At 43.8% G+C, this 19,588-nt stretch overlaps 1 protein-coding gene across 1 annotated transcript; it reads left to right on the forward strand.

Annotated features, from left to right (window-relative positions):
* The first annotated feature begins 13,956 nt into the window (after positions 1-13,956).
* LOC136610084 (olfactory receptor 5AR1-like) lies at positions 13,957-14,919 on the forward strand. Its single transcript, XM_066589351.1, has one exon. The coding sequence runs from the start codon at positions 13,957-13,959 to the stop codon at positions 14,917-14,919; it is 963 nt and encodes a 320-aa protein (XP_066445448.1).
* Positions 14,920-19,588: the final 4,669 nt, after the last annotated feature.

The following is a 19,588-nucleotide window of genomic DNA, read 5'->3' on the forward strand; positions in this document are numbered from 1 at the left end:
GAACCGGAATACTCAATGGAAAAAGAGTAATCGCGTTCAAACTAGTACAACGTTGAAAAAGGAAACCAAGAGGCACAAAAACAAGCACTTTGTAGGTCAAGGTGACATTGTATGCAGCGAAGTCTGAGCGAAAATATCCTTTAGATTTTTTTTTTTTTTTCCAGGTCGCAGTTAGCATTTCTAACACAAGGCGGCGCAACACAAGCAAAATTTACGGTCACCCAGTGTAATAGTATTTCAAGGAATTTCAGCGTTTAACTTTCACTCTCCTGTCGTAATATAATTATAGCTTCAGTGTAGACTGACACTAGAATATACAAAAGACTTAAAGGGGTGGTCTCGCGAAACCAAGTGGGGTTATACACTTCCATATGGCCATATTAATGCACTTTGTAATATACATCGTGCATCAAATATGAGCCATACAGAAGTTATTCCACTTACCTGTTCCGTTGCTAGCGTCCTCGTCTCCATGGTTCCGTCTAAATTCGCTGGCAGCTTGCTTTTTTAGACGCGCTTGCGCAGTCCGGTCTTCTCCTTTCAGCACGAGCCGCTTCAGTGTGCTCCCCGCTACAGCTCTTCTGCGCATGCGCAGATGAGCTGTCACTGCTCGGGAGCGCGCTGGAGCGGCCATTCTGTACCATCCTCTGTTAGAGGAAGGTGCAGAGCTGCCCAGCTGTCCGGAGAAGCCGCCCAGCTGTCCTGCCGTCCAGGTAAGTGATGGGCCGGGGGGGCTGCCGCTGCGCCGGGGGGGGGCTGTCGTCGCTGTCGCTGCGATGGGGGGGCTGTCGCTAGGCCGGGGGGGGCTGTCGCTGCGATGGGGGGGCTGTTGCTAGGCCGGGGGAACTAGCGCTGGGCCAGGGGGGTAAGTGATGGGTCGGGGGTGATGTTCACTGACAGGTGAAGGCCCCGGAGCCCAGCGCTGGGCTCCGGGGCCTTCACCTGGGCTCCGGAACCTAGCGCTGGGCTCCGGAACCTAGCGCTGGGCTCCGGGGCCTTCACCTGGGCTGAGGGTCTAGCGCTGGGGAGCCGGGAGCGTAGCGTGGGGGGGCCGGGGGCTAGCGCCGGTTACCTGCTGCCTGGCGGTGGGTGACTGGTCGGCGGCTGCGGGGCGTCTGGTCGGCGGCTGCGGGGCGTCTGGTCGGCGGCTGCGGGGCGTCTGGTTGCCATGGAGACACAGCTGGCAGCGTCTCGGGAGCGCGCACGTCGGGCTGCAGCGAGCGACGGGGAAAGAGCCGGCGGCCATCTTGGGGAAACTTTTATAAGTTGCTGAAACGCTGGAACGGTAAGTACAAACCAGCTAGGAAAGTCATTTACAGGGGGGCTTAGTAATGTATGTTTAATTAGGGGGACTGGGCAAAAAAAAAAATCACTGCTTCCTCGAGACATCTCCTTTAAGGAAAAAACTAAAGAATACGGATGAATTGACATCCTACTCTGAGCAATTCAGTCCCTCTTTCTCACATAACAACTAAAATTACTGCATCAAATTGCGTGAAAAAGTTTGCTGGGTGACTATAGCGAAATTATTCCATCTGTAGGAGCCTTCCTTAACATCATCTGTCTGAGCATCCATTTGGAGAAGCAGGCAGTGGAAAACAGAGCCCCTGGGAACACACCATGAGAGAGCGTCCCCTGCTCATGGGTCCCTGGCCTCTGTCCCCCATGCATCAACTCCAATTTTCCATACACTATAAACCAGCTTAGTCGTCTACTATGTCCCAAGCTGCATCTTCACGAAGAACAAAGGTTTGTTTCCCTGAACTTATCACACATCCAAGGTGGCCACATTTTGGAGTGTAACAAAGTCTGGTCAAACAAGACCTTACTTCAGACAATCATGATGTTAGCACTGGATACAGTGGCATTGGGGAATGTAGGCCTCCCGAGTGCAGCAAGATGGCCACCAGAGGCAGAAAGGGGCAGGGCTACAAATCTCCCAGGTGAGGCAAGATGGCTGCTGGAGGAGGAAGGGGCGGGGCTTAGTCCTATCCCGGATTGGAATGGCCGGAAGTAACATCACACACCCTGAAAGTGAGCACATGGCGGGGAATAATTTCAGGGTGGGGGCAGGGCTCACCACACTTGCTGCAGAGTCACACTATGTGGGGTTTTAAACATTGCAAGTGCGGCCGCCATTATAGGGAGGGGCTGTAGTCAACACAAAGGCATTACATTGTTCATGATACAAGTAATACACATCCCCCCCTTCACCTCCTCCTCCACCAATTCTGCTCGTGTATCCCTTTTGCTACTCTATACCACGCCTCAGCAGACTGCAGCTCCCCCCTGTCTGCCAGAGCCCCCTTTTTGTCCCTCAAAACTTTCCTCCATTGTTCTGGCTGTAATCTACCACCCCTAATCTTTTCCCATCCTGCAACTTTCCTGATCCTTTCCCATTGTTCAGCAAACTCTGCTCCCTCCCTTTCAGCAACCAAATCACAAGCTCTATGGCCCTTGTCCTTGCTCACTTTGTTCCCCATTCTCTAAACAACCTGCGTCTATGCCTAACCTTCTCAATCTGCTCAACTCTATTCTACCTACCAAGTCTATCCTATCCGAAGTTTCTGGACACAGTAGTGTTCCTCTTGTAAAATCTGCTTTCTTCAAATCCTTCCAATATAACCCCTCTTTCCCCTTCAGATCACAATGCACATTAATTCTATAACACCGAACAGACGGTACAGATGGGATTACTGGAGAAATGCTTTCAGTGGCTTAACTTCAGCCCACTCTACCCTCCCCCAATAATAAACACTGCACATTCTTTAAACAAGACCTCTTGACTATACACAAAGACTGACGATTATATTCAATGACCAAGAGCTCTGGAGCTATCCAGCGTATACCTTTTCACATATGAGAACATAACACGCTCAATCATACAGGTACATACGCTGTTTTTAAACCCTGCGTATCCCTCCTCACATATGAGAGCACATAACACGCTTGATCATACCGGGAATACGCGTATTTAAAATTTTCCTGACCTCACACTAGTTACCTAGGAGTATGTGTCCCTCTGGCGCGCGCCCTCAGGCTTAAACAGCCAAGTCCGCCCTTCTGACACATTAACCCTCACAGAATTTATCTCTTGGTCTTGTATACACAATCTTTAACCGTCTCAGACATAACATACCCAGCATACAGAATACCCCTAGGCAGGTTAAAACGGTGTTTTTTTTTCGAGTAGAAAGAACTATATTACCTGCCTTTCATTGATTTATCACTCTGAATTAGACATAGGCAGATTGACAGTTAGAAATTATCTCACATCGGTAGATTTACATAAAGCAATCTTACCGTGTTCTGTAGATTTTCGGGCCCCTGAGTTCTACGTGTTATCTGCCGATCTCTGTATTTTTCCAGAATGAAAGAAATCAAAAATCTCTACTCGGCCCACCCAGGAGACGCCAATTTGATCTGGATAATATTTTCCTCCAGCAGGTTTCGGGGTATTCTGTAGCTTCCAAATTGTATAGAAAACAGTATGCGCACACCGGCCAGGTTAGACGTAAGGTATCAGTCTCATGTCCAAAATGGCTCTCTGAACAGAAACGCCCAGACAGCCTCATTTATTGAAACACATAATACCTGCCCTTTATGGGCGTTTAACAGATTACATCAGTAACATATATATATTCTTATTCGCTGGGTTATATAGAATTCCCCGCCTCCCCCTCTCCACACCTCTCTCAAGTCCGGTCAACATAGGAGCCTTTGTCTTAACAACATGCGGTCAAAACTGAAAGTATCTCTTTTGTTGGAGAAGTTTCTGTGTGGGGGAGGGGCTGGATACTCTTCTTCAGTATTGGAATGTGACTTAACTCTTTAAGAGGCTGCTTGTGGAACTTTGTGCCAAGTCAACATTATACCACACACACATCTTTCACCATGCCATTGTGCAGCAATTACTATAATGAAATTATGCAGTCATTAGCCTCTAAGAGTTAAAGTCACTACAGCTGCGTAGTACATCTAGTTTAGTACAAATCAATAGACATTTTACGCTAACTAATCATCATGTCTATCACAATGTAAGTGTTAAATTTTTTGTGGAGTAACCTGTAGTTTTAATTCAAAGCATTTTTGGTTACATTGGAATTTTTGATTACTTTTTATTAATTTTTTACTTGGATATAAAGAGCAAAAAAAGCAAAACTCTATTATTGTGTATATTTTTTTCAGATGGTATTCATCATGTGACATTAATAATGTGGTAATGTAATCAGTTGGACTTTTACAGACGCAGCAATACTACTTTCAATTTGTTTTTCATTTATTTAATTTTTTAATGTGATGGCTGGAAAAAAAGGGGGTTGGTTGAACTTTTAACATGTTCAATATTTTTAAAAAACTTTATTTTACTTATTTTTATATTTTTTCTTAGGTCTCATACAGGACTTGAACTTGTGATCATTTTATTGCTCATACGGTATAATACAATACTATAGTATTGCATTGTGCTGTGTTGTTATCAACAGGTGACATAGGCAAGTCTTGATAGGCGATCATTCGTTGCTCCTCAATATCTCATTGCCGATCAGGGTATTTTAATGTGGCTTTCAGAATTGACAGTTGCATTTAAAGGGTTAAAAGCTGCCATTAGTGTTATCTCTAAATGGCTGACACCCACCATTGGTTCAGATCCTGAATCTGCTCCATACACAGACATCCGACATTTGTCGTACCTGTATAGTACACGACGGAAAGGGGTTACATTAATAGGGTCTGTTAGGCATGGATAGAATCAATCATAACATCATCCATCCTACCAAGCATTCTGGCACAACATTCCATTGTAAGTCACAATGCATATATGAAGACAGCCTTATTAAATAAGGGGAGATTTGAGGAGAGTCTAATGGCACCTTTAGATACCTTGACCACTAAGGCTGCGTCCACATCGTGCATGAACACAGCCTCAGGCTAAATCCTTATAACAACACTGGTACATCTGCAAATTACAGAAAAGTAGCAGTATTATTGTGGCTTAGGAGCACCTCAGTAGTTCCCTGTGAAGAGATCTCTGCTATTGTTATGTGACTTTTCTCCCCATATGATGAAACATTGATGTCACTTGCGAATCACAGGAAAGCAGTGATTTTACCATAACCTTTGTTGGTGTGGAGGGCTAGAAGTGAGTTGAGTGTGTGAGCAAGCTGCAGCAAAGAGAGGGTTCCTGCTATACAGGTGGCTGACAGCAAATTGTTCTCGAGGATAGGACTATAAAGTCCTTCTAGAAGGACCCATGTCAGAATGGTAGAGATTTATGTACTGTTTTGAAAGAAGGGGAAAGTGTATTCTATGCACAAAGCTTGGTTTGAGTACCATATTCATGCATCAAGCCTAGTTCTTGTACCAAATATATAGAGTATGCTTGATTGTGCTACCATATCTATGCAGTAAGCTTGGTTCTGTTACTGTATATCACTATGTACTGAGCTGATTTCTTGTACCATATCTATGTAGTTAGTTTGATTTTGTTATTATGTCTACAGCATTGTGAAAAAGTATTTGCCTCTCATCCCATTTCTGCTATTTTAGCTAATTTGTCACATTTAAATGTTTCAGATCGCCTAACTAATTTTATTAAAAATATTCAAAGCCTTAGTGAAAAAGTAACTGCACGGTAAACCTTATAAGTGGTTGTGCCACCCATGACAGTAGCAACTACAATCAGATTTTTGCAAATACTTATGATGAGTGTTTCAGTTTCCTGTTGGGGAAATTTGCAGAATTCTTTTAATGCAGCTACATTTAAGTCATGTATATCAAAGGTGTTTTTGAGCATGAGCTGCCTATTCAAGGTTTTGCTACAACATCTCAATGGGATTTAAGCCAGGACTTTGATTTGGCCACTTGAAAATCCCAATTTGTTTTGAACCTTTCAGAGGTGGACTTGCTTGTACGCTTCTGTTCATTTTCCTGCTGCATAAACCAGCTGTGCTTGAGCATTAGGCCACGAACTGAAGGGTGAACATTTGCCTTCAGGCTTTTCTGATGTCATAATTGATGAAGCCATGAATTCTGCTAAGTCATCCAGGTCCTGCAGAAGCAATGCAGCCCCAGACCATCACACCACCACAACCATGCTTGGCTGTTGGTATAATGTTCTTATTGTGGAATACAGTGTTAACATTTCTCCAGATGTAGTATCCATATTATCCTTTAAAATATCCAAAGAGTCTTTGGAATCATCCAGATGTTTTTTGTTTTTTTTTGGTAATTATGAGACAGGTCTTTGTGTCTTTTTGATCAGCAGTGCTTTACGCCTTGCACTTCTGCAATGGATGCCATTTTTGTCCAGTGTCTATCTTATTGTGCAATCTTGTATATTCACCTTAACTGAAGGAAGTGAGACCCGAAGTTCTTTAGATGTTCATCTGCATTCTTTTGTGACCACCTCGATGAGTCATTGATGCATTCTTGGTGAAATTTTGTTAGGCTGGCCATTCCTGGGAATGTTCACCACTGTTCCAAGTCTTCTCCATTTGTGGATAATGGCTTTCAGTGTGGTTTGCTGGAGTCCGAGAGCCTTAGCAATGGATTTGTAACCCTTTCCTGACTGGTCGATTTCAATTATTTTGATTGACATCTGCATTTGAATCCCTTTAGATCGTGCCATCATGTGCTGATTTTTTTTAATGAAAAAAAAAGGTTTGGTACAGTGTTAACCAGTAGAGCAAAATGTGATTGTTCCCAGCAAGAGAAACCAAGTAATCTTGTAGATATGATACCTTTTAATGGCTAACAAAAATACATGATGATACACAGAACTTACGAACCTGGAGAAACAGGACAAAAACTGAAAGCCAGAATGAGAGAGATCTCATCTCCACACAATTAAACAGAGAAAGACAGAATTACCTGTAGCCGAGCAGTTTTCTAGTCATGGACACGACATAAAAGATATGAGAGTTATCAACTGAAGGGTAGTTTCAAGTCACAAAACCATATTTGGGAATATTAATTTTTTAACAAGTTTTGACACTTTTAATAGAGGGTTAAATTTTTCACGAGGATTCATGCATGAATGGAAGGTAAGAGAAATGTATAGCACAGATAACACTACTGGCCTGGTGACCCCCAAACAATAATTCAAGGACCATAAGACTTTCACTCCCTTATCAGTGGCTAGTTAAAAATGTTTGTGTTTCTGTTGCAGTATTCCTTTAAGTGCAAACTAATCACATCCATGTATGTGCCTTGGCATAAGTATGTGTGTATAAATATGCATGCCTCTTCAGACCAATTTCATTATACCTGAAGAAGAACCCAGCATTGGTTCAGAAGCTCACTATAACATCATGTATTTTTGTTAGCCATTAAAAGGTATCAGATCTACAAGATTACTTGGTATCTCTTGCTGAGAACAATCACATTGGGATGATTTTTGAGACCTTCTAGCCTGCCTCACCTTGTCAGACAGGTTCTATTTATGTTTCAATATATATTTATTGAATGACAAACTCAAATGCTATAACCTTTTATTATATAATAAGGACATATGTGTTAAAGTATAATACAATATTATGTACAGTAATGAATTTCAAGACATCACTTAGGCCTCATGTCCGAGGGTGGGTTTCATTTGCGGATCACGCATGGGACACCCCAGGAAATCCGCAAATCTAGCCGCCCATAGGGAGACATGGGCGCTCGTAATATAATTAAAGCATGTGGATTTGTTTTGTGGAGCTTTTGGTCTGGAAAAGAAATCACAGTATGCTCCATTTTTCTGCGGATCCCACAGGCTCTGCTTTCATTGAAGTCAATGGAAACCATCCGATCCGCTGCACACCCGCAGCTGTCACTGCAGACATGCCACGGATCCGAAGGGAAAGCTGGAGATTAAAAAAAAAAACTTCACTGCGCATGTACGGCAATGTGTCGGCTGGTGCGTGCACCCACATCCGCAGAGGAGAAGATGGAAGATCTGCACACCAAACTGAGGATCCAGACAGGGTGGGATTCCTCGACGGGCTACTGCCCCAGAATCCAACCCGCCTGTGGGCATGAGGCCTTATACAGATTTGCAATTATGCAAAATTAGCAGTGTTGGTTTGCTCTATAATAAAAAGCGTAAACAAAATTGCTCAATTCTTAGGCCGGGCTCATACAAGCATGTTCGTACAGCATATTCTGCACGCGGGTCTTGTGCGTGTATTACACTGAACTTATCAACCATGTGCGGCCATGTTGCCGCTGACACAACTTGTGCGAAATACGCGCACAAGAAAAATTGCAGCATGTGCTATCTTGGCGTGTATTATGTGTGCACACACGCCAAGTTAGTACATGGCTAAGGGTAGCACACAGCCAGTACTCAATGTCATTGTGTACTGGCTGTATGCCATGTGTGTATATCTCACAGCCTGCAAGCTGCCAGATACGCTCCTGTAAGCCCAGCCTTAAAGTGGTTGTTTCACAAAAAATATTGTTTATAGTTAAATGCAAGCCATAATTATAAATATTTTTATATTTACACTTATTAAAAAGATGTTTTTATCCCCATATATTCCAGGAATTATGCTAAAATAGCACTATATGTTGTTTCTATGGAGTCCAATTCATCTCAGCAAATGATCCAAAGTGGACACACCTACTCAGTCTGAGCAGGTAGAACAAATACTAAGCCGAATGCAGAATAGAAACAGCAGGTGGCGCTATTCTAACATTAGTCCAGGAATCTCTGGTGAGAGAAACCTTGGGGAACAGTTAAACAACTTTTTCACCAGTTTTTGGTGTAAAAAAGTCACAATTCTTTCTGCAAGTAGGTATTTGCACACATATTTGTGACTTTTTTCCTGTTGTGCTGTTCTGCGACTTTTCCGAAAACAGATCGATGTATAACTTATGCCAGAAACTGCTGTGAATTATACCAAAAATATATGCTATTTCGGACCTGGTCTACCTTCTCTGTAGGCACAGGGAGGTACCAGGAATGCACCTAATACATGAAGAGGCACGTGCCCCTTCATGTATTAGGTGCAGTGTGCGCCAGGGGAAATTATACTAAGATAGGCATTGAATTTCCCCCATTTTTTGTTTCCAAAACCTTATTAAGATACTCATCTTGTTACAGGCAAAAAAAAATTCCCCTTGTAGGGGGTGTATTAATGATGCCAGAATATAAACAGAACATATGACATTCACACGGGGTGTTAAACACTATTGAGTGGGGTATGTTTTCCTCCTCCCCCTTCCCCCCATCTTTCCATCCCCCCTTCCTTTAACAAAAAAGACAAACGAACAATATCCAGTGCCACTGGAGGAGCAAGGGCTGACAGGTGCTGTGACGCGTTTCGGAATACATGGGGTTTTTTTTCATGATTGTTTTCTTGTTTGTTTGGTTGTTTTTCTCTAATACAATCAATAAATCAAATTGCAAAGAAGAGAAAAAAACTTCATCTCTGCTTGGTGTGGACCCTTTTGTAATTAACCTGCTAAAAGTTTATCTCCACCATCCACAGTGACAGGCATATCATGTTTGAGGGGTCTCTAAATCTGGAGACCCCTCTCTAAGTAAGTGACCTTCCTTTTCATGGCTGTATCTTTGACTATGTTCATATTAGAATCTGCAAAGTAGTGCTGACAGCTTTCTTGTTTTTTTCTGGGTTACTCATACAGAGTATCTGGTGTCTGTTATTGGGGTCTGCAGCTCTTCATGTGCCAGTGGATTATACAGTCCTTTTCTATTTTATTTCACATACAAAATTCTTACCAGTTTTTTGTATTGGTCACTTTTACCAAAGCACTCTCCTTTCTCTTTTGTTTTGTCCTATTCCACCAGGGAAAGTTATGTTCAAAGAGTAAAACCTCCAAGTAATCAGCTTAAGCCAGGGCTCTCCAAGAAAGTGGACCAGGGTTGCCATGTTTTTAGGAATAGGTCCATTTTATCTTCTCTCATGGCCGATAACTTTTTGTAAAGCATCATTTTTGAGGTTTTTGCAGTAATTGGGCTAATTATAAGAGTGGATAAGAGTCATTGGGGGGCAAAATTCTAGCAGCCATGCAAATATCTTGTGAAAATTTATGTTGCTGATTGTTGAATCCAAAAGGTTAGTGTTGCGGCGGTGCTGGGATTGCTGCCTTGCTGACAAATCTGGTGCTGGTTTTGGAGATGGTTCTACATCTTCTGGCTCAGTGGGTGTGGTATTAGGTTTGACATGCTCAGTCACACCTATGACTAATTAGCCTGGCTATTTGACCTGGCTGGATACTTAGCTGAACTTCTGCTGATTGTCAGTCTCTCCCTGGCTGAGCTTGCAGTCCGAGCTTGGTCCTGAATTGTTCAGTTACCTACCACACCTCAAGCTAAGTATTGTGTTTGCTTTCTTTTCAAGTTTTGGTATTCTTGTGTTCTTTCCTTTTCCCACGTAGGGTAAACTAGAGGCCGAGGCACATGGTCAGGCCCGTCCTTATTGCGACAATTGCCCTTCTTTCAGACAGAGCCCTTCCCTGAGTTTGGTTATATTGGGACAGTGTTTCCCATATTTTGGTTCTATTTCTTGTTTTGTCATTTGTTTGTTTGCTTTTGTGGGAGATCTGCGGGTAACAGATCTAGCGCGTCCAGGTTGGATGCAACAGTTTGTCAATCGGGAGACAAGTTGATGTGGAGAGTGGAAATGATTTTCTTAAGACCTAAGATTAAAGATGAGCGAACACCAAAATGTTCGGGTTCACGTTATTCGAAACGAACTTCCCGTGATGTTCGGGTGTTCGTTTCGAATAACGAACCCCATTGAAGTCAATGGGCGACCGGAACATTTTTGTATTTCGCCGATGCTCGCTAAGGTTTTCATGTGTGAAAATCTTGGCAATTCAAGAAAATGATGGGAACGACACAGCAACGGATAGGGCAGGCGAGGGGCTACATGTTGGGCTGCATCTCAAGTTCACAGGTCCCACTATTAAGCCACAATAGCGGCAAGAGTGAGACCCCCCCCCCCCCCGCACTGTCAGCATAACGATCGTTCTCCTCTGCCACAGCTGTAACAGCTGTGGCAGAGAAGAACGATGTTAGCCCATTGAATTCAATGGAGCCGTCAATACAGCCGACTCCACTGAATGCAATGGGCTGCCGGCGATCGCGGGATGAATTGTCGGAAAGGGGTTAAAGGGCAGGAGAGCTGCCCCTGAGCCAATCAGAGGCAGCCCTCACTCACCCATTCATGAATTCATGAATGGGTGTGAGTGAGGGCTGGCCTCTGATTGGTCAGGCTGTGACCAATCAGAGGCATCTTATTCAGCAGGCGGGGATTTTAAATCCCCGGCTGCTGAATACTACTCACAGCTGTTAAGAGCAGTTCAGGAGAACTGCAGCCTGCCGCGCTGAACTCCGTCTGCCGGCACCAGGTGAGTATATATATATTTTTTATTTTTACACATTTCTGGATGAATTGCAGGGAAGGGCTTATATATTTAACCCCTTTCCGACAATTCATCCCGCGATCGCCGGCAGCCCATTGCATTCAGTGGAGTCGGCTGTATTGCCGGTTCCATTGAATTCAATGGGCAAACATCGTTCTTCTCTGTCACAGCTGTTACAGCTGTGGCAGAGAAGAAGGATTTGTCTTCTATATGTTCTCAATGGGGTTGGCGCTGCTGCCGCCGGCCCCATTGAGCGCATATAGAAAAGATTTCTCAGGGAAGAAAGTTAAAGTAACCCGAACATCCGAACATCGTGTGGTGTTCGTTACGAATAACGAACATCCCGAACACCCTAATATTCGCCCGAGCATCAAGCTCGGACGAGTACGTTCGCTCATCTCTACCTAAGATATGAGGTTGGCTACTTGCCTTCAGAGAGACCTCACCACCAAAGTCACATGTGTGATTCATTTTACACAAATCTGTAATTTTTCTTTATTCATGTTTTTTTGGAGTGGGGGCTTAGGTGTGAGGATTTGTTTACTGTTGAGAATTTATTGTTTATGTTTTCTGTAATTTTTTCCAATAAAGTTTAGCTTTGCAATGCTGTGTGGTTTCACAAATTTTCAAATTTTCAGGTTGCTTTTATACCTGCGGAAAGGAATCTGTTTTCTGGCTACATTATGGCCTTCCCTGGCTAGACAGATAATGGTGGGTTTACACAGGTTGATCTGTCAAACAAACGCAGCCCGACAGCGTGTCCCAGTGATACTTTTTGCTGTACTGAGTATCATCGACATCGTGCAAAGTACAGCCGATGGATGCGTTTATACTGAACAATTATTGTAAAGGATCTTGCAAGAGCACGGGATTCTGAGTGATAATCGTTCCAGTGTCATCCGGAGTAAAAGGGGCATAATCTATCACTGTGGGGATACCATTACACAGCACTGTATAATGCTCCACAAGGAAAAAAACAACACACATTTTAAACAATTATTTGGAAAAACAAAAAGGCAATGAGGCATTGGTTAATATTTTGGACAAAGTATGCAAAAAAAAATATTTTTTAAAAAACCTAAACAATTCTGGATATTTTAGCTAGAATATATAAACTCACAGCCTATGTCAAGGGTCCTCAGTCTCCTACAAGTACCTAACTTAAAGGAAAAAGTCAGAAAGGCAGTTAAAAAAATAACATGGTTTGAATAGTCCAGATCATCTGTCTCCTTTACAGAGTCCATCTGTGGTAGTTCACGAAGATATGTCTGACTCAGAGTCCTGCTGATGCAGTCCTATCCTGTGGGGTCTTATCAACTGCAACAACATGGGAAGATGCTGCAATTTGATCATCTCCCACAGTCCAACCGGCATCATTGTCCTGGCAAATATTATGCAGAACCATAGTGGCTTGAATTACTGCACACACGTTATCAGGTTCCATTTGAATAGGGCCCAGGAAAACTCTCCACTTAATGGTAAGAATCCCAAAGACACATTCAACAAAACGCAGAGCCTGTGTTAGGCTTCATGACCACGGGCGAATCGGATTCTCAATGTAATTTGGAGCTACTGTGCTGTAGCTTCAAAACTATTGGCAATGTCCATCCATGCTTGCAGTGAGGGTGGAGGCATCACCAATGGCTCCAGCTATGGCCAAATTACATAGCTCGCCCTCCTTATTATTCCAGAGAGGATGGAGCTGCCCAACAGGAACTCAAAATGCAGTGATGCAAATGAGTTCTTATGTCGACTAATCTGTTAAGAAAAGGGAAAAAAGGACACCGACTTATGGTTAAAGGCAATGGTTTTCTGAAAGAACATCTGGTAAATTCTCTTAAAGAAGATGCATCAGCCTGTATACAATGATGCAAGGAGCGTCATCATTGGACAATTGAGCAATGTAAGAGTGTTGTATAGAGTGACGATCAAATCAGATGGATGTACCTGGCTGTGGAGGATGCCTGGGAGCACCTTTTGTCTCAGTGTATTCTGACAATAGTTAAGTATGGTGGAGGTTCTGTTATGGTCTGATGATGTTTTACATGGCATGGTCCCAGTCTGTTGGTTGCAATGGCCAGGACCGTGAACACAGAGGTTTACCTTGACATCCTAGACAATAAAATGCTGCTGATAATGAGACAATAATCTGGGAATGGTCAGCAGTACTTCCAAGAAGACATAGTATCTTGTCACAAATGCAATGCTTTTTTCCCCTTGTTTGAGGACATGGATGTTCCATGATTGAACTGAGGTGAACCCCACTGAACATCTTTGGGATCAACTGGGATGTGAACAGCGTCCATGGCATTCAACTGCAAAGATTGTTGAAGCAAAATATCATGTAACACATGCAATCGATTTCTAGTAGAGTCAACAAATTATTAATTATTCTTTATGGAATGATTAGAAATTATAAATCCTTATGGAATCAGGCTGCTATCAGATTGTACATCTCTAGAGGTCAAAGGCAAATGCTTTATAAAGGTAGCGATTGCTTGCCAATGTACAATTCTTTATTCTACATTGAAGACTGCACAGCTGTTTTCCATACCCAAGTATATTTCACATGGAAAAATTATGTTCACTTGTATATTTTTCAGTAACATGAATAACACACTTGTGACAGAATTTGTTCTCTTTGGTCTCTCCTCTGACCCAAAGCTTCAGCTGCCTCTCTTTCTGCTCTGCTTATTAGTCTACCTGATAACTTTACTGGGTAACCTTATGATTACTATGTTAATTGGAATAACTCCGGGCTTGCAAACACCAATGTACTTCTTCCTTATGAACTTATCATTTGTAGATGTCCTTTATTCATCAACTATTACACCCAACATCATGGCCAACATTTTTTCTGAAATGAAGACAATCTCCATTACTGCTTGTGCAATACAAATGTTCCTCTTCATTGACCTGGCAAGCACAGAAGCCATGATACTTGCTGCAATGGCGTATGACCGTTATGTAGCTATATGTAAGCCACTGAATTATACAGTCATTATGAACAAAGGGACCTGCATTGCACTTGTTTGCTCAGTATACATAGCAGGATGTGTTAATTCATTAATTCACACATGTGCTGCATTTAGTCTACCGTTCTGTAAGTCTAATCATATCAAGCATTTCTATTGTGATATCAATCCCATCTTAAGACTGTCATGTAAAGAAACATATCTTAATGAAGCTCTTCTATTTTTTGTTGCTGGTTCAATTGAAGTGGGCTCATTTTTCTGTATAGTGATATCATACATCTACATTTTATTCACCATATTCAGAATTGGGTCTTCTACAGGTACAAGCAAGTCACTCTCCACTTCTATCTCCCACTTTACTTGTGTAGCCTTATCCTATGGTCCAGCTTTCTTCATGTACTTGCGACCAAATTCTGCGTATGCCGTAGATCAGGACTGGGTAGTGTCAGTGTTCTATACAGTAATAGTACCCTTGTTAAATCCCATAATCTACAGTTTAAGAAATCAAGATGTTAAAAACGCTTTGGTACAATTTAATGTTAATATGATTCGGTGTATACAGATGTAATAATATCACAATAACTTTTGTGTTGCATAACATCAGCTGTGCTTTGCTACATCTGTGTCCAGCCATAAGATTTTTTTTTTTTTATAAATCAAATTTTATTAGTTTTGTAGAAATACAGATAGAAATACATGCCAGTACAAATCATGGTGAGAGATACAGGTATCAACTGTGAGGAACCTACGTCGCCTCTCCAATAACGGTTAGAACCAAAATACAACGTGTATCTTAATGAGCAGTCCAGGAGGGCGAGGGCTTCCTCATGTAGGTAGGAATTAAATATATCTCTACTTAATTAGGAGGCTATGGTTAGGATGGGGTGACAATGTTTCCACTTAGCCACCTCTTAATTTACGGACAGGGCATGACAGACAATATGATGGGGGGGGGAACAGTTAAGTGAGTAAACGAGAAGGAGATGAACAGGGAGGGGGAAGGGGAGTGTGGTAGGGGAAGATGGGGGGGACACTCTGCACTTCTTCAGACCAACCTCACTCTGAAGAGTCATGTCATCGTAGATTCGCTCAGGAGAATACCATTTATCTTATCGCGTAAGATTTTGATCGTCTGGGGGCAGTCTTAGGCAGACTCCTGTCACGAAGATCTGGGGGGGTAATCGCTTACGGAAGGCTGGAGCGTGCACCCGTGTCTTAGTGCAGTTGACCTAGGTCAGCTTTCCTGTATGCGTGCCAGGGTTCCCAAATCTCCAGGAATCTGTCATGTGTTCCGTTTGACCAGCTGGATAACTCCTCTAAATTTGCTAACATTTCAACTTTGGACTTCCATAAGGCCGCCGTGGGAGGCTCTTTCTGTTTCCACAACAGTGGAATAAGAGATTTTGCAGAATCGATCAGCATAGCGACCAATTTGTGTTTGTATGGGTGGAAATCAGGGGTAGGTCTCCACAGGAACACCACATCAGGGGAGAGCACCAAGTCAGGTAAGACTTTTTTTAGCACGACTGCCAGATCTCTCCAAAAAGGGACTATGATCGGGCATTCCCACCAAATATGGAGGTAAGAGCCCACGGCCCCCTCACATCTCCAACACACGTCCTCCGCCATCAATCTATGATCAAATAACCACTGCGGGGTTCTGTACCACCGCGCCAGGAGTTTGTAGTGTGACTCCTGGGCGGTGACGCAGGGTGAAAGTCCAAATGCTGTCCTCAAGATCGACCTGGTCTCGCTTTCTGAGAGGGTGATATGAAGATCTATTTCCCAGGAGATGAGGAAGGCAGGTTTTGTATATGAGGGACGGGATACAAACTTTTTGCGGAGGAGAGATATTCTTCTCAGAGAGGGGTTAAGTGGGGTACTAATTGCTATTTCAAAGGGGGTGAGTGGCCTGGGGGGACCGTGAGTTTTCCGAAAGTCGCTTAAGACCCTCTTTACGTGGGTCGTTACTAGAAAGGGGAAGGGGCGTTCGGGCAGAAGATCTTCTACTTGTGTGAGGTGGGCCTCCTGATTAAGAGCAGGGACATCTCGGAAACGCTTGTTGGAGAGCATCCTCCACATTCGTGTTGAGCAAGGGTCAAGAGAAAGGCCCATAAATTTATATAAAGCTGACAGGGGCGTACAAGGAGAGGGAGGAGGAGCCAAGGTTCCCCCTAGAGTGGCCCAGGAACCCATTGCTCCCTCCAGGAGGGGATTTTTCTTACGATCTCTACCGCTCGTCTTTTCAGGGAACCACAGGTCCTCTATCAGGGTAGGGCCGTAGGAGCCTTTTGCGAGGCGTTGTAAGAGTGGGTCTCTTATGGGATGTGTAAGCTCCATCCAATGATTTAGGAGGTTAGCAAGGTAAAACTCTCGTGGGCAGGGGAGGTCCACCCCTCCTTCCGTGCGTCTTTTGGTCAACAGGCAGTATGCCAATCTAGGCCTTCTTCCTCTCCATAGGTATCTGGAGAACATTGTGCGAAGTGCTTTAAAAAAGCTGGAAGGGAGGGAGATAGGAAGAAGTCTCATTTTGTAAAGGATTATGGGGACAACATAGGACTTTAATATATTCTTGCGTCCCAACCATGAGATAAAAGGGAGGTCATATGAGCGTAGTAGTTTCTTAATTCTGGGTATGATGGGAAGGAAGTTTGTCGCGTAGAGATCTTCTGCTTTCTTGGAGAGCTTTATACCCAAGAAATCAATTGCCGTGTCGGACCACGCAAATGGGGATACCTTTTTAATCTCATTAAATCTGTTGGGGGTGATATAGACGTTTAAGGCTACAGATTTGCTAAGATTAATTTTGAAGTTGGATATTTCTCCAAAATTTTCTAGTATCGATACGAGGCGGGGGAGCCCCTCCTCCGGGTTAGTGATGAAAAAAATAATATCATCAGCGTAAGCCGTCGTTGAGAGCGTAGCGCTCTCAATTTTAAGTCCCTGTATGCCAGGGTCTAATCTAAGTTTTTGGAGAAAGGGCTCCAGGGCCAATATAAAGAGTGTGGGAGAGAGGGGACACCCCTGCCTAGTGCCATTTCCTATTTCAAAGGGAGGGGAGAGTGAGCCGTTAACCTTAAGCCTCGCATGGGGTGTAGCATAGAGCGAGAAGATCGCTTCCACAAAATTGGGGGGAATGTTAAAGTGCGGCAGGACTTGCTTCATGTATAACCAATTAACTCGATCAAACGCCTTTTCGGCGTCAGTGCCTACTAAGGCGAGTGATATATTTTGCTTTTGAGCAAATCTGGCTGCGTGTAAGAGTCTGAGACAGCTGTCTCTCCCCTCCCTCCCCTGTACAAAGCCCGTCTGCTCCGGATTAATCAGGGTGCTGGTAAATTTTTCTAAACGTTTTGTCAAGATTTTGGCCCACAACTTCATGTCGAAGTTGATCAGGGAGATGGGGCGGTAGCTTCCGCAAGCTTCGGGGTCTTTGTTTTCCTTATGCACAAGGGTAATATGCGCTTCTTGCGCTTGTCTAGGCAGGGGGGTCCCGCTCAGGAGAGCATTGTATAGCTCAACTAGTCTGGGAATGAGGGAGGTACCCAGGGCCTTATAGTAAATAAGGGGGAAGCCATCTGGTCCCGGGCTTTTGCCCGGGGGAGATGAGTTTATGAGGTCCTGTATCTCTTGTGGGGTAATTGGAGATAGGAGGGAAGTGGTCGCCTCATCTGGGATTTTAGGGAGGTTTAGCTCTTTAAGGAAGAGGTTGATTTGATTTTTTTAATGCCGATCTCTCTGCAGAAGTAGGCGGATCTTTGAGATTGTATAGGCGGTGGTAAAAAGACTGAAATTCTTTGGCAATATCAGGGGTGGATGTGACTCTTGGGCCTGTAGGGGGTTTAATTGCTTTTATGAGGTTCCTTGTTTGGGCTTTTTTAATCAGGGATGAAGTGAATCTGCTACCCTTGTTGCCCTGGGCATACGAGATGTGCCTAAGGTAGAGATGTTTTTTGTTGTACCTAGCCTCTAGCAGAAGTTTGAGATCGGACCGGAGGGAAGTGAGTTTTTCTACGGCTGCTACACTCTGTGAGAGCTTGGTCAAGCGCTCCAATTTTGCGATTTGAGCAAGTTTCTCGTCAATATCTTTCTGTTGCTTTTTTTTTGCTTTCGAGCCTGCAGAGATCAAAAGCCCCCTCATGTAGGCCTTGTGGGCCTCCCACACTATCGGGACTGAAATATCTGCTGAGGAGTTGAGTTGGAAGTATTCCTCCAATGCATTGTTAAGCTGGGACCTATCCTCGGCTGAATCGAGGAGGGTGGGATTGAGTCTCCACCTCCATTCACGGGGAAGAGACCCTGGGAGATTGAGTGACAGGTGGACTGGGGCATGATCCGACAGGGCAATGGCGTCTATCAAAACTTTTTTTGTGTGTTGTAGGAGGGAGGAGGATATAAAAATATAGTCCAGGCGCTGGAAGGAGGAGTGAACCTGCGAAAAAAAGGTATAGTCCTTGGAGGACGGGTTAGAATACCTCCATGCGTCAACGATCTCAAGTTGCGCAAAGTACCTACATTTGCTTAATTTTTTTTGTGATATCTGGGACTTTCCTGATGATGAGTCTACGGGGGGGGGGGGGGGGGGGAGATGGTGAGATTTAAGTCCCCTCCTAAGATGACTTGGCCCGAGGCAAAGATTTTAAGTGTTTCCAATTTTTTTATGAGCCATTCTATTTGGTCCTTGTTAGGGGCATAGAGATTGGCTAAGGTTACTTTAGTTTTGTTTAGGTATCCTCTCAGAAAGAGAACTCTGCCCTCCTCATCTGCATAGCGAGCTTCACAAGTAAACTTAAGAGACTTGTGGATCAGAGTGGACACTCCCTTTGAGGCGGAGGAGGGGTGGGAGCTATGAAACGCCATCGGGAACTGACCCCCCGGTAGAGCTAGGCATCTGTCCCCTTTAAAGTGGGTCTCCTGTAAAAACACTACCCCCGAACCATACCTTTTTAGCAGAAGAGCCACATGGTGCCTTTTGTTGGGAGAGTTCAGTCCATTGACGTTGAAGGTAGTAAATAGTAGAGGTTTTGTCATCGCGGGCCCGTAGGAGCGGTCAGTGGTATCCTAGAGGAATAGTAGAAAAGGGAGACAAATTTATGTGAGTGAGATCTTAGTGATTCAAGCCTTTGTCTCTGGCTCCCGGAGGGGCTTGTAAGCGAGGGGGGCCGGAGGGGGAGTGCAGAGAGACAAAGGAAAAAACACCGGGTAAACACAAAAGGGAAGAACAAAGACAACAAATA

The sequence above is a fragment of the Eleutherodactylus coqui genome, chromosome 2, assembly GCF_035609145.1.
Source record: "Eleutherodactylus coqui strain aEleCoq1 chromosome 2, aEleCoq1.hap1, whole genome shotgun sequence".
Classification (NCBI taxonomy): Eukaryota; Metazoa; Chordata; class Amphibia; order Anura; family Eleutherodactylidae; genus Eleutherodactylus; species Eleutherodactylus coqui.